Here is a 26,923-nt window from a genome sequence, read left to right on the forward strand (position 1 = left end):
GATATCTCATCACCGAGCTCTCTGGAACCCTCACAGGTCAAGTTTCAGATGGGGCACGTGATAAAGTTGCTTCCCAACTTGCCACCCTAGAGTCAATTTCCAACTCGTCCATGAGGTTGCTGTCCCACGCAACTGAAGGGGCGGCTAGAGCTGTGGGTGCAGGCGTACTTATGAGGCGTAGTTATGCCTGAATGCGCATTTGTGACTTCACGGACTCCTTCATCTTCCTTTTTAAATGCCCCTATTGAACCATCAGCTCTGTTTGGTTCTAAGGTCAAGGACACATTAGCCAGGTGCGAGCAGGATGGGAAGACCTTGTCTGCCATGGGTCTATGTTTTTCCAAACCTCAGCGCTCCTTCTCCAGGAACCAGAGGAGTGGAAAGATGTGGCACAAAAAGTCTCAAGGTCCTTTCCGTGAGGCACATGGTGAGGACTCCCCCAGAGGCAGAGGGGGTTCCAATAATAAAGACGCCCCTTTCAGGGTGGGGAGGGGTCTTGAACATCAGGACTCCAGAGATTCTTTCTTGGGAAGATTGTATCAGCGCTCCTGAATCACTGCATGACTGCTTTCCTCTGAAAGCAGTCAGGGCTCATTTCTGTCTGCACCAAGCTGCCTGGCTCTTTATTCCAAATGATCAGTGGGTGCAGAGAATAATTTCTAGAGGCTATCTCATCCCCCTAATCTCTTACCCAAGACCTCTGAAATCCCTTCCCGATGTTCCACCCAGTTAAAAGGAGAAGGCAGCTTCCGAAATAAAAAAGCGAGTCATCCAACAGGTCCCCCCCCAGACCAGTGCAGATCCGGGTTTTACTCAAGATTCTTTTTAGTGCCAAAAAAGACCAGGGACTGGAGGCCCATTTTGGGTCTCAGCCAGCTAAACAAATCAGGGGTTCAGCCAAGTTCCGCATGGTCACGATTCAATCCATCCTCCCTTTTCTTTGGGAGGGTGTGTTGATGTGCTCAATAGACCTCCGGGATGCGTATTACCACATCAAAATGGACAAACGCTCCAGGAGTCTACTTCACTTCTGGCTGGGAGCCAGTCATTACCAATTCAGAGCTCTGCCTTTCGGTCTCTTGACGGCCCCCAGAGTGTTCACAAAATGCTTATCAGTGGTCACAGCTCATCTGAGACTTCAGGGATTCCAGGTGTTTCCATATTTAGATGATTGGATCCTCTCCGCCCCCATCAATCACCTCCTGGTCAGGGCCCTCTGCTACACTCTAGTACTAGCGGAGTCGCTGGGCATCACCATTTACTGGGAAAAAATCCAACCTTCAGCCCTCACAACAATTGGAATTTATAGGGGCAGTATTCAACACTCAAACCAATCTGGTCTCTCTTCCCCCTCACAGGCTTCAGAGATTAAGGGCACAAGTTCAAATGATACTCTGTCGAAGAAAGGTGTCTGCAAGGGAAGTTCTTCAGGCCCTGGGGTCTATGGCATCAGCCATCCCAATTGTTCCCCTAACCAGATTACATATGAGACTGCTACAATGGCTCCTTCTGTCCTAGTGGATATCCAATCTTCATCCCCTGAGCTCACAGATTCTCATCACCAACTCCTGCATACAAGATCTCCTCTGGTGGATGAGTACAGATGGAAATCTTTAGTGTTGCCCTTTCCAGGCTCCCCAACCCAGCGCCACGGTGACCACGGACGCTTCTCTGATAGGGTGGGTGGGGGGGGCACTTCCAGGATAAGTCAGTCCAAGGCACGTGGTCCAGCTTAGAGGTCAACTTGCATATCAATGTCCTGGAGTTAAGAGCGGTGCTATTGGCATTGCAAGCATTCCATCTGCTTCTTCCATCAGGAACGATTGCTATCCAGTCGGACAACATGTCCGTCATCTAGTACATAAACAAACAGGGAGGGACCAAATCCTACCCCCTATGTCGTGAAGCTATGAGAATCTGGCATTGGGCGATAGCTTCCAACCGCTTTCTGATCAGAACGCATATCCCAGGGAGCTCCAATGTGATTGCGGACAAGCTGAGCAAATGCATCGTCCATCCTTATGAGTGGTCTCTCAATCCGAGTGTGATAGCAGAAATCTTCAGCCATTGGGGCCAGCCATGCTGCGACCTTTTCGCCTATCCCTCAAACATAAAATGCAGCAGCTGCTTTGCCCTCTTTCCCCCCTCATGGGGAGTCACTGAGAGATGCTTTGACTTACGATTGGCCCATGGGTCTCCTTTATGCTTATCCTCCAATAGCTCTGATCCTTCTTTTTTTAAGGAAAGCTATTCCATTGAAAAGCAAAATCATCCTCATGGCCTCGTCAAGTGTCATTTCCCTTCCTCCGACCTCACCTGTTACAACCTCCTTGGATCCTGGACACATGTCAAAACCTCATATCTCACCCACAAGGGTTGACTCCACCAAATCTATCCACTCTCAAGCTGACGGCTTGGCTTCTACACTTCTGTTAGTTGCCAGGTAGGAAATCCTCTCCTCATCTGTCCGTCATATTATCCTGACCTCCCATAAACCATCCACCAGAAAACTTTACAGGGACAAGTAGAAAAGATTCTCTATCTGGTCACATAATCGGATGCTAAATCTGTTTTCAACTCCTGTAGCTACTATTCTTCATTACCTTTCTGAGTTGTTTGACAATGGTGCATCAGCTTCCACCATTCGCGTACATTTAGCAGCTATTTCCAACTTCCATAATGGTTCAGATGGAGTCCCGCTTATTTCCACCCGACTTTGCAAGACCTTCCTCAAGGGAATATTCCATAGCAGACCTCCTATCAGGCAGCTGGTGGAGGCATGAAATCTCTCCCGGGTTCTCCAGTCTCTCTCTCTACCCCCTTTTGAACCTGCTGCGACATGTGATCTAAACTTCCTGTTATGGAAATCCTTGATTTTGGTGGCGATCACTTCAGCCAGATGAATATCTGAGTTGCAAGCCTTATGCATCAAGAGTCCCTATCTGATCTTCCATAAGGACAGAGCATCACTTCTTACTAATCCATCCTTTCTCCCCAAGGTGGTCTCTGACTTTTCTATTAACCAGTCCATTGAGCTTCCTGTATTCTTTCCAAATTATTCAAACAAGGGAGAATACTGTCTGCATTCATTGGATGTTCATAGACAACTACATTTCTACCTGGACAGAACTAAGTCCTTTCGCAAGTCGGACCAACTTTTCATTTCCTTTTCTGGTCCTAGAATGGGGTGTGCAGTATCTAAAGTTACTTTGTCAAAATGGCTCAGGGATTGCATTACCTTCTCATATTCGCTTACAAATGAATCTAAGCCTGCTCAAATCAAAGCTCATTCAACTAGGGCTATCGCAGCATCTGTTGCCTTCCACTGTAGGGCCTCCATGGATGACATCTGTGCAGCAGCCATTTGGGCTAAACCCCATACCTTCATCAAGCATTACAAATTGGATCTGATCTCCAGGGGAAGAGCGGCCTTTGGCTCAATGGTTCTCAGGAATATTCTTCCATAATGGCCACCCAGGTTCTCCAAGTAGCTTGGGATTCTGTCTCATCAGTGATGTATAGGAAGAAGAAGATTAAAAACTTCAGATAAAGAAGTTATGTCTTACCATAACGTTTCATCTGAGTTGTTGATCTTCTTCCTGTCATCACACCCTCCCACCGGCCCCCACCAAAGGCTCCTGGTGGATTTTTTGGGTCTTTGTAGTGTTTCAGGGTTTCTGCACAGAGATGGCCTCTAACTTTCTGTTTCTTCTATATGTTACATGCAAACTCGATCTGAGGTAACTGAGTGAAGGGCATTGTGGGTAGCAGCTTAGCGCGAGAGTTTTTGGTGCATGCAAGCTTGGTATAAGGCCGACTCGGTTCTGAGGGCTCAGAACTGAACCCATCAGTGATGACTGGAAGAAGATCAACAACTCAGATGGAACGTTATGGTATGATATAACTTCTTTTCTAAGTTACCTCTTTCTTCCCCATTACACCTCCAACATTTGCCATCTACCTGTGGAAAAATTCTTTGGAGTCTGCTTGGGGTATAAGAATACCTATGCAAACACTTCCAACCAAAAATCATAAACCTTCTAGACTTTGTTGCATGTTTGGAAGCCATACATATCCCCTCCAATTGTTTCTTGTGAATTGCTTATCCGTTCTCTCTTCCTAATCTTTTCTAACCTCTTCTGATTGATTCCTATAGTTACCTTGTGATATTTTATATTCCATATTAATTATCCCTTTTTAACAGCAACTTCTGTTCTAGATTCAACTAAAACCTCTACCAGAGCAGGTCTTTCACTTGGTATTCCTGTATCCCTAATAGGGAAGGCAGTGTCTAGTATACTGTACAAATATATTCTTGGCAGTTTCTCATTCTATTACCTTTCCCTCTCTAGTTATTTGCTCCCAGTACCTTGGTTCCTTTGCCAGCTTTCTCCAGTAAATTCCAGCCCTCTCCTGCCTATTCTTTGAACCCCTAATTGCAGTCATCCCTATTGGCAGAATCTCCTAACTCCATTCTCATGTTGGCTTAATTGTTAGAATACTTTCTGCTACCTTATAAATATAATATTCTGTATGGCTGTCATTGTTTTTCTTTAGGATCTGCATCCAAAAATCCTAATCTGTCTTTACTTTTTGAATTCTCCCCTCTGCTTCATCATCATCCCTTTCAACTTTGAATTATAGTTTTCTGCTTGTGTTATGTATATAGGCCTTTACTGTGTAACTATAAAATATCCCTTCAAATCAGGTAATCCAAAACCATCTTGTTCTGTTGGCGGGATCAGCTTACTGCACTTGTCCCTTGCCCGCTTCTCCTCCCTGATAAAATCGTTCATCTCTTTATTAATCACTATCCACAACTTCTCTTCTGATTGATAGAAATATGTCTGAGCTGTATATAATACTAAAGGGACTGAAAACATTTACACTGCTCATATCTTCCTATCCTTATCCATAATCAAGAGCTTCCAGTTTCTCAGTTTTTATATTATATTTTGCTTAGTCTCTTCCCACATATTCTTAGCTGCCATAACAGAATCCTTTTTAACTCATACTTCTAAATACTTAATCTTATTATGTCCCCATACATCCGAATATTGCTGAACCAATTTATGTGTGGGTACATAGTTCACACCTATAGTCTTTGTTTTGTGTTCATTAATTTTATATCCTGAAAAGACTTGAAATGGTCTCAGAATGTTCCATAACACTGAGATGCCCTTGTCTGGTTTTATCAGGTGCAAAATAATATCATCTGCAAATAAAGCCAACTTTTCTTGAGTACCATACCAGTTATATGCTTGAATTTCTGAGTCCCTTATCTTCTTTGCCAACGGGTCTAACTATAATGTAGATAATAAATGGGAAAGAGGACACCCCTTCCTGGGTCCTCTGTTCAAATGCAACTTATCAGAGATGAACCTTCCCACTTGAATGTTTGCCTTTGATCCCTCTTATATCCTCCTAATTAACATTATTATTATATCAGAGAATGCAATTGCTTCCATTGCCCTACTCATAAAATACCAGCTTAGTCTGTCAAATGCTTACTCTGCATCAAGGTCTACCAACAGCAGCAGTATTTTCTTACATTCTGCTCCCCTCTGGATCATCATTGTTCTATTAATGTTGTCAGATGTTTGCCTCTCCTCCATAAAACCACTTTGATCCATCTCTATCAATGCTGGCAATACCTTTGCCATTCTCTTAGCTATTATAGACATAAATACTGTATAATCATGATTCAGAATTGAAATGGGCCTGTATGAAGCTGGGTCTGATGGATCTTTACCATTTTTATGTATTACAGCCACCACAGCTCTCTTCCAGTATGTTGGTGCTTCCTCTCCTTTTAAAATACTGTTAAACAAAACCTTCCAGAGCTTTACAGATTACAAGATATTGATGAAAATAATGTAGAAGAGGTTATTACAGGTGATGAAAGATTACATGATGGTTTTTTTTATGGGATTAAAGAAGGTAATCACAAGCGATGTTATGGATTTAAAGAAAGATAGTAGATGCCATTATGAAAGAGCATGGGGAAGTACGATTGTTAGTAGGGGATGATGTGAAGGCTTTTGATAGGCTCCCAACTGAAAAATCAGCAGTTGAAATGCCAATTACCAACACACAGAAAAATTAAAGACGGAAACTACAAGAGAAGTATGAATCTCGAACATCACTGTTCTCATTTAAAATACTTTTTTGAAGGGAGGCAAGCCCCACCCTCACCCCCAAACTTATATATACCAACTCCAAGATCACCATACCTTGGAGAAAAAGGAATGTTCTTGTAAATAATCTTGTACTTATCATATGCAAGTCTTTTTTTTTTTTGCCATCCATGTTTCAGGACTCCCTGTAGCAGGTCTCAACATTTCAAATGGTTACCATTTTGATGCTATGAGTTATGAGCAGTTGTAGGAGTTCTGAAAAACTCATGGTATAAAAGATAACCTTTTAAGCTTATTAATGTCAGCTTATAGTAAAATTTGAATTTTACTGAATAGAGTATTAAGTAAAGTAAAGTGATTAGTATTCAGAGGTGGCTTAGGCAAGGATGCTCTGTTTAAGATTTACTATCAAAATCTCAAAAATTGAAAAATATATCATTCAGAACATTGAACGGTATAGTTGAATCCCTGCATATTAATTAGGTGAAAATGTCAAATCTGATGAACAAATTCAGCAGTTTTGACATTTTCACTGAATATCGAACATGATGTCCATATAGGAGCTCAGGTAAGTGTTGCTCCTACACTTCACATCACATTTTTGCTAACTATATATTCCATCTCTGAGATCACACTACAGTAAGGAAAGGGATGAATGTCCCAATCTGTACTGCCCTGCAATCTCTATTCATTACATCAACTTCATATCAACAAATGCCACTGTGCATTTGCTGATATGAACTATCGATCATTCAGCGCTCAGCAACATGGGAATCGTCCATCTGCCATTCGACATTCCTGTGTTTGCAGAACTAACGTTCAACATTTTGATAGTAAACCACTGTTTAATATAGTTATGAATGCTGTATCTAGAGAGATTGATGTGAGTTTTTTAAGAACCTAAGTATATTAAAGAAAAGATAGGTGTACCTATTATATTATAATCATTTAGTGTTGGTAAGTAGAAATAGGGTTTGGATGAGGGAAGTCTTGCAAAATAGAAGTTATTAGATTTTTTAGGTTTATCATTAAATAAAGAAAAAAGGGTTAGGGGATGTTAAAAATATAGGTGGTTATCAGTTTTCTATGAAAGAATTTTTGATTCTTGGTGTGAAGTTTGGTAGAAGGGGCATAGAGGAAGAACAGTGGAGTGAATTATAAAAGAATATCAGGGATATTGTTTGTTGGTGTAGAACTTCCAAAATGTCTTTTAAGAAAAAAGTAAATGTTATTAATTTGGTTATGCTAGGGAAATTGGGTATTTGATAGGAGTATATATGTTTCCAAATAAAATGGTGAAGGAATTGTTGCAAAAGATTTTTCTGAATAGTATGAAGTTCTAGACTTAACCATGTGAAATGAGGCATTCTGTATTATTACAGGGACAAAGGTGGTTTACTTTTAATTAATCCTTTGGTGCATTTAGCCTCTTTGAATTTTATGTTATTATTTATTTATTTATTTATTTTTTGAGGGATAATTCTCAAAATCTGGAGTTAGGATTATAAAGGAGAAGTTTTTTTTTTGGCAGAGAATGGGTGAGAATAAAAAATAGGAAGAGTAGGAATGAGCAGGTGAGTGAATGGGAAAATATTTTTTTTTATGGAACCTGGATATAAGAGTGAAGTGTGAGAAGAAAAGATTGTGGTATAAAGAAATGATAGTACATACCTCTCAACTGTTCATATTTTGGCAGAATGTCCAGGTTTTTGCCTTGCATGTTTAGTCTGTTCCTCATAAAACCTGTGGATTTCTAGCAAATCACTGAATACTTAAGTCACTAGATAATGACAGACATTAAAGTTTAAACCAAAGGGTAAAAAGGTCAAGCAAATAAACCATTTAGTACAAACTACAAGAAAAACCCAGCCAAGCTACAGTTTTCACTGTGTGATACCTTAAACCTATGTAATGGAGGCCCATGGAACATATGCAAATGACCCCTTAAGGACATCAGTTGTTTCATCTACATGGCTTCTGAATGCCCACAACTTTTTTTTTTTTACTTTTTAAGTCTTTTTGGTTACACTCAGGCCAGTAAAGACAAGCCCTACTACTTGTGGACATGTATGTTTTGATTAGTTTGGATGCAAAATATATCATGTTTGTCTGTGTGACCTTTTTACCCTTTGGTTTAGATGTTAGTTTGGATATTTTGCAGGCACCTTAATCTTTATGAGCATCAGCTGCATTTAAAAACCCTGTGTTTCTGAAGTATAGCCAAACTATCCAGTTATGCTGTGCTGCAGAGGTCATTAAAAAGGGTGAATCACGCATGTCCACACAAGTCCACAACAAGAATGATACCACGGTATAAAGAAAAAATTCAGAATTTCAACAATTGGCTAAGTTTCTGGTGTCATTCAAAGGGGATCCAGTGTCTGTCCGCCTGGGATGACATGCTCAACAAGCCACGCTGCTTCGCTAAAGACGGCTTGCACCTGTCACCCTTAGGCTTTCGAATACTGGCCAAGGCTCTTGCCACCCCCATAGTGCCTTTTTTAGGCAAGGCTCAAAAGACAAACCCACTGCCGTAAATAGCACAAGTAACAAAAAACTGAGGGTAATGCTACTCAATGCCAGAAGTCTAAACCTCAAAATGCACACACTTGAGGCACTCCTCAGTATGGAGAAAATCGATATATGTGCAGTAACAGAAACCTGGTTTAAGACTCCAGAGAGCACCCCAGCACTACCAGGCTACAACTCATACCATACATTTCGGCCACAGAACCCACACTGAAATACAAAAGGCAGGGACATATCCATATGCATCAAGGATACCCACTCCTCCAGGTTAATGGCACAGCATGATGCTTAAGAGATCATCCACGTGCAACTAACAATGGGCAAAACTGCATTTCAAATTGTAGCTAGCTACAGATCACCCACCATGTCCCAGGACCCCCATTCCGTGTTTCTGGAAACACTGGGAAACATAAAGGTCCTACCAAACACCCTGATATTGGGTGATTTCAATTACCCAAACATTAACTGGGAGAACTACTCAAGTACTAACTCCCTTGCCCACCATCTCCTAGAATTTATAAACTCAAACACCCTGGATCAACTAGTCAACACTCCCATCAGAGGTGACAACATATTTGACCTGGTCATCACCAACATGGGCGACCGGTGTTCCACACCAGAGGTCAGCCCCTTGCTGGTTAGATCTGACCATAAACAAATCACTTTGGATATCCACATTCCGCCCCCACCCACAGACAAGGAAACCACCATGAAAAACTTTTCAAAAGCAAACTTCATGTTACTTAAGACTGAGGTGGAAAGTTTCAAAGCCCTCATGCTAAAGGATAACACCGTCCAAGCTGCAAAATCCTTTATTAATGCATTCTACGGGCACCTACAAGAATACATGGATCGTGCTATCCCAAGCAAAACCAAGACTCACTCCTCAAAGAAAAGGAAACCAGTCTGGTGGACTCCTGCCATAAACAAGCTATACAATAGAAGGAGGAAACTGGTACAGAAAAGAGTAAGATCCCAAGAAGGGAAGACATCCCTGATCAGTATCAGCAAGAAACTACAATCCCTCATAAAATCATCCAAGATGAGCTTCGAAAGAAAAATTGCCAAGGACTCCAAAGATAACCACAAGACATTCTTTAGCTATGTCAAGAATCTAAGTGGCAATGCTCAGATCTGCTCAGAGTTAGTGCAGAATGGCACAAAATACACTGAACCGACCGATATTGCCAACATCCTGACAGACAGGTTCAGTGCAAACTTCACTCCCCTCTCACCCCCAAAAGGGCCCATAACCATACCAGAAGAATGTAGAGCCCCTGAAATCACAGACACTCAGGTTAAAACAGCCCTCTTCAAAGCCAAAAACACAGCATCAATGGGACCGGACGGTATCCCAGGCTGTGTCCTACATGAGCTCAAAGACAAACTAACCCCTCACCTAAATACACTGTTCAAACTCAGCCGCTCCACAGGCTACGTACCCATAGAGTGGCTCACAGCAACGGTTATTCCGCTCCACAAATGTGGAGCCACAAAGACCTCAGGAACTATCGCCCTATAAGCCTTACTAGCTTGGTCTGCAAGGCTATGGAGCGCATCATCATGGAACTCATTAACAGAGATATTGGGAACCTCCAAACACTGGACCCTACCCAGTTCGGCTTTGTTAAGGGCAGATCATGCCTCCTAAACCTGGTGGTCTTTTTTGATTCAATTACCAAGGCTATAGATGAGAGAAAGGTGGTACACACAGCCTACCTAGACCTCGCAAAAGCCTTCCACATCATTCCCCATTCTGGTGTTAAAGACAAGCTCACCAGCCTGAACATAAACCCCTACATCACAAGATGGGTTGCCAACTGGCTCATGGACAGAACCCACATGGTCAGAGTTGTGGGAGCTAGGTCCGACTCTAAACTGGTTACAAGTGGCATTCACCAGGGCTTAGTCCTAGGATCCCTCCTGTTTGGTGTATACTTTCAGAGGTACAGGCAAGTAGAGGAGGACTATGGCTGACCAAGTTTGCAGATGACTGCAAACTAGGGGCTATAATTCACTTTCTGGCTGACACAGACATCCTCCAAAAGGGTCTCACTGAGACGGATACCTGGTTTCAAGATCATGGCCTCAAGCTAAATGCCAAAAAGTGCATAGTCATCCCCTTTGGAAAAAACAAAGTACCCACAAACTACCACATAGGTGGTAGCCCCTTAAATACGGAAGACGTAATAAGGGATCTGGGGACTCAAGTAGATAGTAATCTCTCCTTTGATAATCACATTGCCAAAGTGGTTAGAAAATCCTTCTACGTGGCCCACCTAATCACAAAAGGGTTTGCATCCAGATCAAAAGAGGTCATTGTGCCCCTCCACCCATCACTCATCAGACCCATCATAGTGTACAACGCCCCATTTGGGATGTACCTTACAAGACACCCGCAACAGCTGTAAAGACCACAGAAGTACCTCACCAAGAGGATCACTGGCCTCAAATAGATGCCCTATGCAGCTCGACTGAAGAAACTCTAGCTGTACTCGGTTGCATACCGCCTACTCAGAGGTGATCTCTGCCTGACATACAAGGCCATGTCCAACCCAGAATTGATGGACATGCTCCACCTAAAGAAAACCTTATCCCCTCGAGCCACACGCTCTAGGGATCTAAACCTCACCACAACAATAAATAGGACGTGCTGGCAGGATAGATTCCTGTCTCAGAGACTTCCCATGCTTTGAAACAAGATTCCAATGTACATTAGGCAGAGCTCCTCGCTAACACTCTTCAAAAGAAACCTTGACGAGTGGATGGGAAACAGAAAGTTTACCCTGGGATCACTTCAGTGGCTCTGCTGGACAGCGGCACAGGGAACTAATCTAAGGGGGAGGCGAAAGCCAACACATTCTGGCTAGGTTTATGAATGCCTTTGGGCAGGTAGCCTAGTACCTACCTATGAACATAAGTGTGGTTTTGCTTTATTAGCCTGAATGTAACCAAAATGACTTAAAAAATAAAAAAGTCATGGACATTCCGAAGCCATGTAACTGAAACACTTGATGTCCTTAAGGGGTTATTTGCATATATCTCAAGGGCCTCTATTACAGGATGTTTAAGGTATCACAGAGCGAAATTTTAGCTTTGCTGGGTTTTTCTTGCAGTTGTTAGAGTTTCAGACTTTATATTCTTCAGAAAATACATGCTGACACAAAACCTGCTCTAGCAATTTTCTAAGTTTATAAGAGCAATATTTAAAAATTTGTCTGTATTTTTGGGTCTTTGTCTTCCCATTATTTTTGGCTTTGTCCAGATTTCTTGTGCTAAGGGGTTGAGAGGTATGTATTATTATATTTATCCATGGAAAAGTTGGGTGATCAAGAGGAGAAAAGCTATACAAGATGGAAAGGATAGATTGAAAAATGTGGTATATGTGCAGGATTTTTACTGCAGTTAACTTTAGGCAAGTAACCATTTAATGATCAAACGTTTTATAAAGCTATAGGGAAAAGGTTGTGTTATGACTGTAAAGGGATTGAAACAATTGAATGTGTTTTTTAAGTTGTGAAAGCTTAAAAATAGGTGTAGGAATGGGTGCAAATAAATAAAAGTATGGGGATGTGTAGGAAATAAACATGGATATTGTTGTATATGGGTATTAAGCAATAAGTGGTAAAGAATCTGGGTATGAAATGTTTTGATGTTCTAGATTTTATAGACTGCTAGGGCTGAGGAAGTTTTAGTACATAAAAATGGATTATTCTGTCCTTTAGATGAGTCATTTATTTATTTATTTTACATTTGTTTACTGGGAATGTCTAACTAGGCTAAAAGCCCATTTTCAGTGGAGGCACAGGGAGAAAAGCTCCATTACAAAAATGCAAAGAATTTAAAACATAAGTAGAAAAAAGTAAACACATAACAAGCCACTGATAAAGCTCTCTTATGCTGAATACTTGTATTACAACATAAAAAAATAGATAAAAATATAAAGTACATTTAAGTGGTTATGGGGAAAGGAATGGGTGAGATAAAGGCCTTTTGTTAAAAAGTGTGATTAATTGTAAAATTCATTTGCACATACGTGTAAATAAGATGTGTGTGTGTATATATAAATGCATACATATACATATACATATATCTATACATATATATATATATATATATATATATATATATATATATATCTATATATATATATATATATGGGTCTAGGACACATACTCGACTAGCATATGTCCGAATCACAAAACATCGAACACACATACACAAAAGCGCTTAACATCGAAAAGCGCTTCCGTGTATGTGTAGTTCAAAAAAAAAATCTACGTTTCTGCAGGGGGGCTTCCCCTGTGCCCCCCATAACCCCCCTACTTTACTATTTTCACTCCGAGATCGCACTATAGTGGGGAAAAGGGAATTTTCCCTTACTTGCACTGTAGTCCGATCTACGAAACAGGCACGCATACACGGAAGCGCTTGTCGATGTTAAGCACTTTCGTGTATGCGTGTTCGATGTTTTGTGATTCAGACATATGCTAGTCGAGCATGTGTCCGGATCCCATATATATATATATATATATATATATATATATATATGTATATAATATTTTGTATTTTTTATTTTATGAATATATAAATAACTGACTTTGAAGAATAAAAATAGAGAACCTCTGCATTTTTTGATAAATGCCATGGGATGTTTTACATCCACCTGAGCTTCCACCAACACAGCCAGCTGGGACCCTGGTTTAATGTCTCATCAAAAAGTAATGATAATGGATGACCTATAACTATCCAATATCAGAAGGATACCAGGTTTCATAAAGGGTAAATATTGCTAAAAGCTTATTTGAAAAAAGAGCATTTTATTTTTTTAAAAACGCACTATTCTGGTGAAAGAGTCCCCCAGTGGGGAATGCTGCTGCAAAACCTCTGAGCTACTTCTTCATAAGGCAATAAGTCCTGAAGTATCATCACTCTGACTGCTATTTACTCAACAGTACTACCCAATCATTACATTAAATAAAGACAATCAACCTCCCTCCTCAATTCCCAAACTAAATAATCTACTAAAGGAAACAACTTCTTCAACAAATAATATCACAAATATCATAACACTTGGAGAATTCAATCTCAACCTGCTCAGCCCCATTTCCAGTTACCTAAATACTCTTCTAACACAGTTCAGCTTCACCCAGTTTGTATCTCACTTTAAGAAGCCAAACCTCAGCACATCTCATCACTCCCTCCTAGAACTCATATTAATTAATTAACAAATCTTCTTGTATCTCAAACATCACCATCTCTCCATCCATTGTCTTTCAGTGAATACTTCCCTATTAGTTTTCACAGCCTTCATCCATTGTAAAGGTACCCACAAAGCTCATATTTGTCTGTACTAGATCACAGAATAACGTTAACAAATGTAAATCCACCTTCTCCATAATTGATAGGGCACCAGTATTGAATTCATCTGATGCTAACACTGCTGAAGAAGTACTCACCTCTATATTGACTGACCTGCATAACTCCTGCTTCTCAATAATCCCATAACCTACTTTTAGACACTCTGTCAACCTTATCCTTCACCCCCTCTACTACTTCATGGTTTAGAAGCTATCTGTCTGACAGAAAACAATCAGTTAAATGGCAATGTACACTATCTCCTCTATTACCAACTACTATAGGCGTCCACAAGGATCAGTACTGGGTCCTCTACTATTCACCATTTTCACTAACAAACTACATACTTCCACCCTGCATACATCACTTATACAGTACGCAGACGACTCCACCCTAATCCGTTCAGCCCCATCCATAACCACTCTTCAAAAGCTTACCCAAGAATCCTTCTGCTCAGTGGAGTAATGGATTACCGATATCCAACTCATTCTAAATCCCAACATGACCAAATTACTCCTATTTTCCCCTAATAAATCCAAATCCACACCTCCTACCTTCATTATCACCTCCAAAAATGAGACCACAATCTCCCCCTCCCCTCACACTAAGCTGCTCGGGGTTGAAATAGATAATCTAAACTTTAATGTCCATATCTCACAAACCATCAAAAAGGTACATAAGTAACTAGGAACCCTATACAAACACAAACAGTTCCTATCAGACCAAGCTAGAATCTTCTTAGCCCAAACCCACCTCTTGTCTACCGTAATGTATGCATCACCAATCCTAATTCATATCAGGAAAACAGACCTAAACAAAGTAGAGTCATGTTATAATAAAATTGCAAAATTCGCTAACAACTCCACTTTTAGAAGTCATCACTGTCTTACCCTGAAGCAACTACAGTGGTTAGAACTCCCTCAGCTAATTAGCTATCATCACTTAGTCCTCACCTTCAACATAATAAGGAACCCTCAGAAAACCCCAGCCCTAAACCAACTTTTAAACCAATATTCTGCAAATCGCCCTCATCTCATCCAGCAAAACCCACCCTGCATAACCAAAAAGCAATATAACACTGCAGGGAAGAAAAGTCTGTTCTCCCACACCATTGGGGAATAACCTATCTCCTCTGCACCATCCATCTCACTTTTCAAGACATCACTAAAGTCACACCTCTTGCAATCATGGCTCTGTCCCTGTATCACATAAAATCTTTTCTGCCCTCCTCCTACCTTGCCACACCTCATCTCCTCACTGCTTACCTCAGCTATTCTGTACTACTCAAATACTCCCTATCAGGAACTACTATCCTACAAACTATTTCTCACGCTATGACATATCTCCCGAATAGCATCATTTTCCAGATTCCATTCCTTCATTTTTATGCTTTGTACCACCAATACGGAATTCAAAGTTTTGCTATCTATATACCAAGCTTGCTCAAATCAAACTGAGGTACGGAAAGTCTCTTCGATTGTATATATGCCACTGTATAGAAATTTTCTCTCATTTATGGATTATATGTTGACATATAAAGACATGGAGCTCTGATTGTATATATGCCTCTGTACAGAATTTTTTTTTGTCATTTATTGTATTTGTACTGTTATGTTATGGAGCTTTTCTCCCCAGGCCTCCACTGTAAATGGACCTTGTTCCAGTTGGACTTTCCCGGTAAAGAAATGTAAAATAAAATAAAAATAAATAAAAAATAAAATAATCCAAAGACTATACAGACCTAAACTAACAGCTGGTTAGTTATGGTAAGTTAACTACAGAGCTGTATTATATGTGAGATGAAAGCAATTTGTAAGGTTTTTAATTCATCATTAGATCCCTGTTACAGTAGTCTAAGCTGTATAGCAGATGTATCTTACCAAAGATGAGACATCTGGCCAGTTTCAAAAGCTTTAAGGCACCTTCCATACACCCATATGTCAGTTGAGGCATGAGAGTGTAGCAGTGTAAAAGTAGATATACAGGTGCCAAAATTCAGAGCTTACTTGCCCCAGGGAAGTGATGCTAGAGTCTTAAAGACAGAGGTATGCATTAGAAGTAGAAGGGAAGACCGGAACCCTTACCCTGGCAGAAACAGAAAGGTAGAGGGAGGTTCTTTGAACTGCAATAGTTATTAGACCCATTTTCAGTGGAGGCCTGGGGAGAAAAGCTCCACAAACATTTTTATTACAGAGTACTTTAAAGATAAAATAGACAATGCGCAATAGACTTATGGTAAGTTTACTCACATAACTGTACTATGGTCATTAGATTACTGTTGCAGTAGCCTATGCTATATGGGGCAAATACCAAAGCTTAGATAGAAATGGAGGAGGAAAAAGGAATAAAGTCTGGTAACGCCTGGAGAGTAGTCCTAACCAATCCTGCTCTAGCCCTGGAGAAAGAATCAGTCTTGGCTGGGGTGGGGGTATCCTTCTCCTTTTTCTTTCCTGACAAGACTTTATTCAAAGCTTTACACTTCAGTCTCCCTTTCTAGTGGCAAAAAAGCTCTAAGTTTTGATGCATCCATATATCCATCTTATACCAGCACTTCCACTCATCCTAAGGGTGAATTTATGTGATGTGAGGAAGGTGCCTGAAATTTTGTAGAGTGCCTCGATGTATGGCATGCATGACAGAATACATCTGGTATGTAATTGCTACTACAACAGTAATCTATTCAAACATATACTTTAATGGTATGTTAACTACACAACTGTATTATATGTGAGATGAGTGCAGGATATAAGGTATTGAAGTTCATCATTAGATCACTGTTACAGTACTCTAAACTGCATAGGAAATGTATCTTACCAAAGATCGGACATCTGGCCAGTTTCCAAATCTTCCATACACCCATATGTTAGTTGAGGCACAAGAGTGTATCAATATAAATGTAGACAAGTGCCAAAATTCAAAGCTTGGTTGTCCCAGGGAAGAGATGCCAGAGCCTTAAAGATAGAAGTATGCACTAGGAGTAGATGGGAAGGTAGGAGCCTCACTCTGGCAATAACAGAAGGGGGAAGGGGGAGGGTATTTGAACTACAACAAATATCTATTCAGACATCTACTGTTATGGTACGTTTACTCATGGAACTGTATCGTGGTCATCATTAGATTACTGTAGCAGTAGCCCACGCTATATGGGACGATTACGTATTGCCCTGCCTTCCACAATCATTCAGTTTGACTCATTAAAAACTTTTACATCTGCACTAAAATGCCACTTCCTCAATAATCATATGTGTTCCTGTACTCAAAATTCTAAGTATCATAAACAAATAAAAATTTAATTATTCCTTCTTTTTCCTTTCCTCCACTAAATAACGCCTCTCAAATGACTCAACACTTTCTCTATACCATCTAACATATTCTAATCTATATATCCACTCCTAGGCAATGTAAAGGACTGCCTAAGTATTTAAAAGAACTATTTAACTTGAATCAAACTACAATTTTTATTTGAATGCTTTTATTGTTAAGTTACTGTATTTTATATAGTTATATCTAGTGTAAATGTCTACATAGTCTATTGCTCATTGTATATTTTATCTTTAAAGTACTCTGCAATAGAAATGTTTGTGGAGCTTTTCACCTTGGGGCTCCACTGAAAATGGGTTTTTGACCCAGTGGACTTTCCTGGTCAACAAATGTCAATAAATAAATAAATAAATATTGTTATCTGTGCTAGCATGACTGGCTGAAGTTTTGTAAATAATTGTAAATTACCCTGTGTTACGTATGCCAGCATGACTAGCTATAATTTTGTAAATAAGTTGATTTCTTTTGATTATCACTCTGAGTTATGAAAGATGTTTAAATGTCAAGCAGTCTTCTTCTAGCTGATGGAATGTACACATTTTATTTAAAGAGAATTCTGAATGTATGTTTTGCCAGAGTTAGCTGACCTAGATGTGATGTCATTGTGTGCCAGAGCTGGAAGAATAGAATCTTCACTGCAGCTGTTTGTTTACTTTTCAGTCTGATATGAGAGAGTAAAATTCTCATAGCAGCTTCCTGTTACTTTTAAAAGTCTGCTATAAAAGCAGGTTCTGCGTCAGTTAAAGTTCAGTAGTAATTGCGTAGTTGTGCAGTAGTTCAGCTGTTTCCAGAACAGTTCAGCAGTAGTAGTCCAGTTGTTTCCAGAGTAGTTGTTCCAGTTGCTGAGGATAGACAACAGCCTGGAGTGTGGACATAATTCCTCATCTTGCTTTGCAGAAGTAAGAGAATAATCTTGCCTTGCTGACTTATTTAGATTAGATAGGGACAGTTAATCATCAGATAATCAGGGAACTACAACTAGTTAGTTGGTTTTCTAAAATCAATGTGAGAGCTATCCTACAGTATTATTTTCATATTTCCTGTGTGTGAGACTCTGTTGTTTACTGGAATCATTGTTCAGTATTTACATGTTTTAAATCCTTTTATTTATTGTTAACTGCTTTACTACTTCTCATTGTGGATGGTTATTTAGTAAATATTTTTAATAACTTGAGAATATGTTTGCCTATTGTGATAATACCAGGGTCACTCTGAAAAGCCTTACTGATTGGGTTACCTGCTACCATTTGTATCAATATCTATTTTACCCAATATAATTGAACACCCCCTTTTGAAGGGTATTGTGGTATTTGACTGGTGGCAGCCATTACCTTGTAATTTGGGCAAGGGAACACAGCAGGTAAATCTGTGTCAGTCTTTCCCAAGTGTATGTGTGAATATCAGACATTTAAGAGTGAATGTATCAGATACCTAGAAATGGGACACAGTGCTCTGCAGTGGTTTGTGTGGAGACTCATTTGGGGACCTGGAGTGAAGCATATAGTTCAGTCCCATATTTGGAACCTGCCCTCCATGTACTTTTATAGAAAATTGTGTATTTTTATCTCTGCTTTTAGTGACACCCCCTTACTGGAGACAGTGGTGAGGACTGAATCTCCTTAGGTACTGCCCAGGGGTAAAAAGGGCTCATCACAGGGACAAATACCAAAGCTTAGATAGAAAAGGAGGAGGAAAAGGAATAAAGTCTGGGAACCCCTGGAGAATAGTCCTAAGCAATCCTGCTCTAGCCCTGGAGAAAGAATCAGTCTTAAAGTTATTGGTAAAAATATGTACAAAGGATCAAGTTGTAGCCTGTAGAATGTTTCTAGAGTCCACCCCATTCCAAAAAAAAGAAAAACAGCTGAAGTAGCCATTTCCCTATTAGAGTGGGTTGTGAGATTTTCTGAGTGTAGCTTTCCATGATGGAAATTACAAAATTGAATACCATGGGACAAAACATTTAGAAATAGTTTGCTTTTACTCTTGCTTTTTTCTTCAAAAACAATAAACAATTTATTAGAAGTTCTGAAGTCCTTTGTCTTGTCATTGTAGTATCTGAGTTGTCTGTGAACAAGTGTTTCTCCTTTATTTTTTAGTTCAGGAAAGGATACCAGGTGATGAATAGATTCAAAGTGAACTCTCAAACCAGTTTTGGAATAAAAGAATGGTTAGTTCTCAAATATGCCTTGTCTTTATAAAAGGCGAGACAGGGCTTAGTTACCACAAGCACTTGCAGCTCACATACTCATCTAGCTGAGATCAAAGCAGTAAGTAATACTGTTTTGCATATTATGAATATGAACCTTAAATCAGCCATGTGACCTATTTGAACATCTATTATTTATTTATTATTTTATTATCAGTTTGATTACCGGGGAAGTCCACTGGGCCAAGAAGTGCCCATTTTCAGTGGAGGCCCGGGGAGAAAAGCTCCATAAGCAATACAATACAATAAAGGTTGCAAAATACAATCAAGGTTACAAAGTGAAATACAAGAGTAGGATTCATATATTCAAGAATTGCAAAGTGTTATATACATTATGAGACAGTTTAACAACGGAAACTTTTTTTTTTTTTTTTTTTTCTGATGATTACAATATTTACATGCTTGGAGTCAATTAAAGTCTGCTAGTTCTGGTTCTTTGGAGCAATAAGAATAAGTATGAGAGTATAGTGGAGTGGGGGTAAGGAGAGCTTAGTGGGGAATCCCTAGAATTTATGTGGGGTGAAAGCAGGAGCATTTCCATTTGGAAGATAGGTGTAGGAAAAGTTGGGTCTTGAAGGATTCATTGTTGGGTATGGTCCTAAGAGAAGGAGGCAGACAGTTCCATTTTTTACCTATTGATCCAATGTTGTTTGTTTTCATCAAATTCACCCTTTGGGTTATTGAATCTAAATGGAACCAACTTGGCACTTTTCAAAAGCTTTGGATCCAAGGGCTCTGACTCCTCCCCTACCTATAATTCCCTATGTTCCCCACAGTGCCTCAGATCTCATTTGCCACTTGATCCAGAAGGACATGGTCTTTGAGGACTCTGACTTGTTAGGCAGATAATTGCTTTTGCTTCAAAAATTGGGATTTTCTTGTAGCTAATACCTATCTTCTGGCTCTTGTTTTTATTGCGTATAGTCACAGTTTCCTCCCCGTCCTAACAAAAAAAATCCATTTTGCTATTTCTAAAATATTTATCAATTTCCTTTAAGTGTTTTTAAGTATCTCTACCTTTTGCAAATATTCTAGTAGTTTGTTCACTTTTCAGAACTACTTAGCTTTTAGTGTGTTAGTGCTGCTATTCCTTTTGGAGTTGATTAGTTCAATTGTTCTCAGCATGTCAGACAAGGCCACTTGATTTCAAAAGTTTTCAGCCTGCCACCACAAAATTCCACTATGGAACCCTAATTTCTGTGTGTTATGTATTGCGTGTGGATAGCACACTTGGACATACTGATTGTGAGGTGTGTGCGCCTCTTTTGGTCCCAGAACTCTTCAGCAACATAGGGGCAAGCTTGTCCTTAAAGGCCTTCTTTCCGACTAAGTGGGAACTTCGGCTTCTTTGTCAGAAGTCTCTTCTTCTGTGTAGAAATTTGATAAAGCCAAACAATCCAGAGAAAAGGGAAAAGGAGAGAGACACCCTAGAGAGAAGGAAAGAAAGAATGAATTAGAATAAGGGTGGAAAAAGCCAAGAAGTGGTCTCTAGGCCCTACCAAGATCCTGGGTTTAGTGCCAAAAACTCCTAAGCTTTTGGATCTAGAAACCTTTCAGATCCAATCGCTGATGCCTCCTCCACATTTCTCACTGGAGACAGTGAGTCCTAGTCTTCACTCCCCCTTCCTGAAGGAGAAGCATTCATCTCTGCTCCCCTCAGTGGCTTCGTCTATAAGGTCCTTACATTCATCAAGGAGTCTTACAGAAACAGAATACAGAGATTTTTTGGGGTGGAAATTCAACTGGGGGTCCTCCTGGCACTGACCCCATTGGAGGTTCCTGCTATGGCATCATCTGCCTTTTCATTTGTTTCTGCTCTTCTAGTCTGACCTTGATCTGAAGCCCATGGTTCCAAGCCTTCTTCTCAGATAATCCAAATTGCAGCTGAATGTCCTATTGACTTCAAATTTGATGGTCTCCCTTACTTTCTAGATTCTGGTGTTGTCAGATCAGGATGAGTCTTTGAGCCAAAGCCTCAGAACCATGACTCAGTGGATGGGGGTCAACTCTGTTTTCAGATCCATCCTTCCCCCGAGTGCCTTGGTACTCAATAGCTTGACACCATTGTCAGTGCTGGAGCAAAAAATATTCCTCCTACTCCCTTTTTGGATCAATGGAGAGCTTTTTAGGCTCCAATTGTGCTTTCAGCATTCAAGGCATTTGAAAGGGTTCTCTTCAGACCAAGAGAAGAGGTTTCTATGACATGCTTGGATCTGTCCTGACCTTCTTGGATCCTGCATCCAAATCTGTTAATTCTGGCAACTGGGACAGTCAGCCTCTTTCAGCCTTGGGGGTGCTCTCTATGCGAGTTCCCAGTTTAATTCTGAACCTTCCCCAGAAGCCCAAACAGGGCAGGCTCCTAGAAAACATTCTTGCAAGAGGAGAAGTTTAGAATCCTCTCCAGAGTCATTCGCTGAAGACACATACTTTGATGAGGGGAAAGTGTCCCCACAATCTGCTCTAGAAGACATCACCTTCGGTGACATTCTTGAATTAAACAAACAGTGAGGGGGTTGGTCCTTCAACGGGTTCTATCCTGAGGACTGTGTGTTCCTTGAAGCTTTTGGGGCTGGTTCTTCTACCTCTTGGGTGGTTCTACTCACTGATGACCTTATAGATCTAGTTTTGCAGTTGGTGTGGAAGGAACATAACATTATGAAGCCAATACCATGAAAAGCAGACAAGATTATAGTAGCCCATAGGAGTAGGACACACTGGAGCAAGGATCCCCTAGTGGCTGTTATGGTGGTTGTGGCAGCCACAAAAAAGGAGCTCTTGAAAAAGAGCACATATGTCTATCCCCCTAATAGAAAGTTTAAGGCTTTGGACAGGTTTGGGAGATGGACATGTGCTTCATCAACTTTTACATTTAGAGTGCTGAATTACATCACCCATATGACACATTCTCAGAGGGACTTGATGAAGGAGCTGACCAAATCCCTCTCAGGTAACCTACCAGCAGATAGCCAGAAATCAGTGAGTCCCCGCTGTCTACTCTACAATCTATATCAAATATATCCATGCATCTGCTTTCCAACACAGCCTGTGGTATGGCCTGTGTGGCAGGCACAGGCGTTGCTATTTGCCAACATGCCTGGATAAGACTGTGTGATTTTGTAGAAGGCTTCAAGACGTACTTCATCAATGCCCCCTTTGATAGTTCAACTTTGTTTGGACCAAAGGTAAAAGAAATGCTCACCAGGAGCAAGCAGGAAAGCAAGACCCTATCTACAGTCAGAATTCCCTTTTCTACCTCTCAACAGAACTTTTTTAGGAACCAAAAAGGGGAGGTGAGCTGTGGTTTTGGAAGTCTGAGGGATTTAGCCAAGAACTCCTGTGGACAGACTTCTCCCAGGGTAGAGGAGGAGTAATTTTAATGGAGATTGCTCCTGAGGCAGAGGCAGACCACAGAATCAGGGGATTTGTAGTCATTTATGGAGAAGCCCTATCAGCGCTTCTAAATCATTGCCTGACTGCTGCTGTCTGGAGGCAGTTTGTGAGTTCTTATCCCTGTAACCTCAAGCCTGGCAGGCCATCATACAAGATTCTTGGGTGCAAATGATAATCACCAGAGGCTGCATTATTTCCTTTGTTTTCCATCCGCGGAAAAGGAGAAAAATACCTGACATACCTCCCAATCAGATGGAATCATCAGCGGCAAAAGTTAAAATTCTGCTCGAAAAGAGAGACACCCAGCAGGTCCCGACAGACCAGTTAGGATCCAGAGTCTATTCTACATTCTTTCTAGTTCCAAAGAAAACAGGATACATAAGGTTGATTTTGGACCTAAGCCACCTCAATCAGTTCATGAAACAGACAAAATTCTGGATGATCACAGTTCAGTCCATTCTACATTTTCTGAGGAAGGATGACTGGATGTACTTGATAGATCTCCAGGATGCCTGCTATCATATCAAAATAATGAAGCAGTCTGGGAAATGTCTCTCTTTCCTGCTGGGAGCCAGTTATTTTCAGTTTGGACACTGCCCTTTGGTCTAACCACAGCCCCTCGGAGGGTCACCAAATGCAAGGCAGTGGTAGCAATGCATCTCAGACTGCAGGGGCTCCAGGTGTTCCCATATTTAGAAGACTGGCTCCTCACCACACCAGCCAGGGATCTACTAGTCCAGCATAGAGACTTCTTGCTTCATCTTTCCCACAGCTAATACCAATGCAGCAAACAAAGTTCATTGGATGCCATCTGAATACAAATTATCAGGTAGCAAAACTCCCACATTCCAGAGCATTGTCTTGTATCAGGTAGCTTCTCAGATCCTTCAACATCCCTTTTTCCCTGCAAGACTTATTTTAGACTACTGAACTGAATGGTGACTTCAATCACTCTGGTCCCTGTAGCAAAATACTACATGAGAGTCCTGCAGTGGACCTTTTGGATCAATGGCCCCTGATATCTCACCCGCTACATGCACAAATCCAACTCACACCACTTTGCAGGAAACATATCAGTTGGTGGTTGACCTCCCTTGTGGTTTCAGAGAGTTGACCTTTCTCCCCAGCACCTCCAGTAGCACAGGTAACCACAGATGCTTCCCTTCTGCAGTGAGGGGATATTTCAAAGGGAAGATGGTTCAAGGTTCTTGATTGATGAAAAAGCCCAGTCTTCACATCAATGTCTTGGAGATGAGTACAATCCTCCTAGCATTCCAGGCCTTTCAGGACTCCCTCCCCAAGGGTGTGTTCTCCATTCAGATGGACAACATTGCACTTGTGTGGTATATCAAAAAGCAGGGAGCAACCTGATTATATCCATTTGGCAGGGAAGCCATGGGATTGTGGCAGTGGGTGATGTCTTCTGGCCATTTTCTCATTACAAGGCATGTTCCATGGACTCCCAAGGTTCTGGTAGCAAACTGAGTAGATCCCTTCTCCTGCTCCAGAAGTGGTCCCTCAGTCAGACAGTTGTGACATAAATCTTCAGTCAGTGGGGCCAACCTTGCTGTGAACATTTTGCTTTGTACCTTAACAAGTGCAGCAGTTACTTTGCCCTGATACTTCCACAGCATCAAACACCAAGGGATGCTTGGGCCACAGTTGGCCCCACAGGTCTCCTTTCCTTCCATTCCCCTCATAACAAAATTTCTTCAGAAAGATAGCATGTGTAAGGCCAAAGAGAAATTCGCATTGCCTCCTTTTGGCCATGGCAAGTTTGTTTTCCCTTCCTCTGGCCTCGTCTTGTACATCCATCATGGGTGATGGATCCTCATCAATATCTTTTGAGTCACCCATCTGGTCAGCCTCACCAAGACCTAAAAACCCAGAAATTAACTGCATGGTTCCTCCATGTCTTATGGTCACCAGAGATATCAGGCTTTCTGCTCCAGTACTCCACATTTTGTCTTTTTTCACAAAATCAAACAGTAGAAGGGTTTATCACGCAAATGGAGATTTACCATATGGGATTCTTCTAAATGGCTAGAACCCTTTACAGCACCTGCTCCATCCATTCTGGACTTCCTGGCAAAGCTTTTTCAAAAAGGATCCAACTTCTCAGCCATCAAGGTATAGTGAGCAGCCATTTCCAATTTTCACATTGGGCAAATTCACTCTTCTATTGCTTCTCTAAAGATTTCAAAAGCTTTTCTGAAGGGATCCTTCATTTTAAGATGACCGATAAGAGACCTGTTTCTCCTTTGGGGCACTACTATCATGCTTCAGGCTTTAACTCAAGCTCCTTTTGAGACTGCCACTACAGTAGATTTAAAATATCTTTCTCGGAAAACTCTCCGTCCCGTGGTTGTGACGTCCATAAGGAGGATTTCAAAGTTGCAGATTTTACCCTGTCAACCCCACATCTTGTCTTTCATCAGGACAGTGCCTTTAAGAAAGAATCCTAATTTTCTCCTAAAGGTGGCATCTGAAATGAACCTTAATCAGACCCAAAATCTACAAGTGTTCTTCCCAAAATTTTCTAACAAAAGGGAACATGTTCGACACTTGTTAGATGTTCATCAATAACTCAAGTTTTATTTACACAGTACTAACAATATCAGGAAATCTGATCAGCTTTTCATTGCTCTCTTCAAAGCTAAAATTGGTCAAGGAGTATCAAAAGTCACTCTATCCAGGTGGCTTTCTAACTGTGTAATATTTGTATACAAAAAGTTGGGACTGACTTTGCCTAACAAGCCAAAGACTCATTGTACCAGGGTGATGGTTATTTCTACTGTCTTTAAGGATAAGGTTCTTATTGATGAGATGTGTGCTGCAGCTACTTGGTCTACTGTTAATTCCTTTGTGTCTCACTACAAGATGGATATACAGTCCAGATCAAGTACATCTTTTGGCTCCACCATTCTTAGGAATATCCTTCCTTGATACCACCCAGATGTCTCGGTAGCTTGGGATTCTGGCCCAAAGGTTGAATCAGATGAAAACAGACAACATTGGATACAAAAGTTGTGTACATAATCGAAATGCTGATCCATGTTGCCTAGATTTTGTTTGATTCAACATCATTCCCTCTGTCCCCCAGCCTATATTGACCTTTTTCACTCCCATTGAATGGTTGGACCTGACCAAGGGCCTTGTTCTTGGACAGCTTGGTTGTTGCTATTCTTCAGGTTATTGCCATCTTTTTTTGTCCACCATGTTAGATGAGTCCTTACATATTGACTATTAGATAAACCTTATGTTTATAAGCAGGCAAAATCAATCTGGGGTACTCTGGGGTGCATAGAGCATTATGGGTAGGGGAGGAGTCAGATCCCTGGATCCAAAGCTTCTGAAAAGCACTGAGATCAGTTTCAGTTGGATCTTATAACTCAAAGGTTGAACCAGATGAAAACCAAGACAATGTGGATCTAGCATTATGATAAGTACAGTACATAAAACCTTTGTTTATGTTAAGTTTACGTACATAACTGTACTTTTGTCTCTCACATTTAACAGTAAAGCAATTAATGTATGGCATGGAGTTCTGGCAGATGGAGTGGGAATGATCACTTGAGGGATGGATGTTAAATGAAAACACTCAGATAAACAGAACAAAAGAAGAATGAAGTAAAATGAGTGCCTTTTACAAGATTTAAGTAAATAACTGGGTAGCTAGGACAGGCTAGACTGCTATTTACTGTAAATGTTTAATCTAATGTTTTTTTTTTAATTTCCAAGAACAATTTTTAATTTTTATGAATGAACATTCTCAGGTTGAGATTGTTGGAGTGGATGCTGATATTCAGCGGGAATATGCTCGCCAGCGAGAGCACCTGGAACGAAGTGTGGCATCTTTGCATAAGAAGCTACTAAAAGACTCAGAAATCCATCGTACAGACAATGTCCGTATTATGCAGGTATGCTCGGAGATGTACAGTATTAAGACCAATATTGATCAATGCTTGAATTTTGTCATTAG

The 26,923-nt window shown here is 40.6% G+C and overlaps 1 protein-coding gene across 1 annotated transcript in view; it reads left to right on the forward strand.

Moving 5' to 3' along the window:
• Nucleotides 1–26,923, forward strand: part of CFAP57 (cilia and flagella associated protein 57) — a 1,240,893-nt gene that overhangs the window by 1,091,131 nt on the left and 122,839 nt on the right. The window contains exon 21 of the mRNA XM_044085374.1: nucleotides 26,718–26,861. Within this exon, the coding sequence (XP_043941309.1) occupies nucleotides 26,718–26,861 (144 nt within the window). The remainder of the gene's footprint in view (nucleotides 1–26,717; nucleotides 26,862–26,923) is intronic.

Source organism: Protopterus annectens, chromosome 10.part0, assembly GCF_019279795.1.
Source record: "Protopterus annectens isolate FY-2018-M chromosome 10.part0, PAN1.0, whole genome shotgun sequence".
Taxonomy (NCBI): domain Eukaryota; kingdom Metazoa; phylum Chordata; order Ceratodontiformes; family Protopteridae; genus Protopterus; species Protopterus annectens.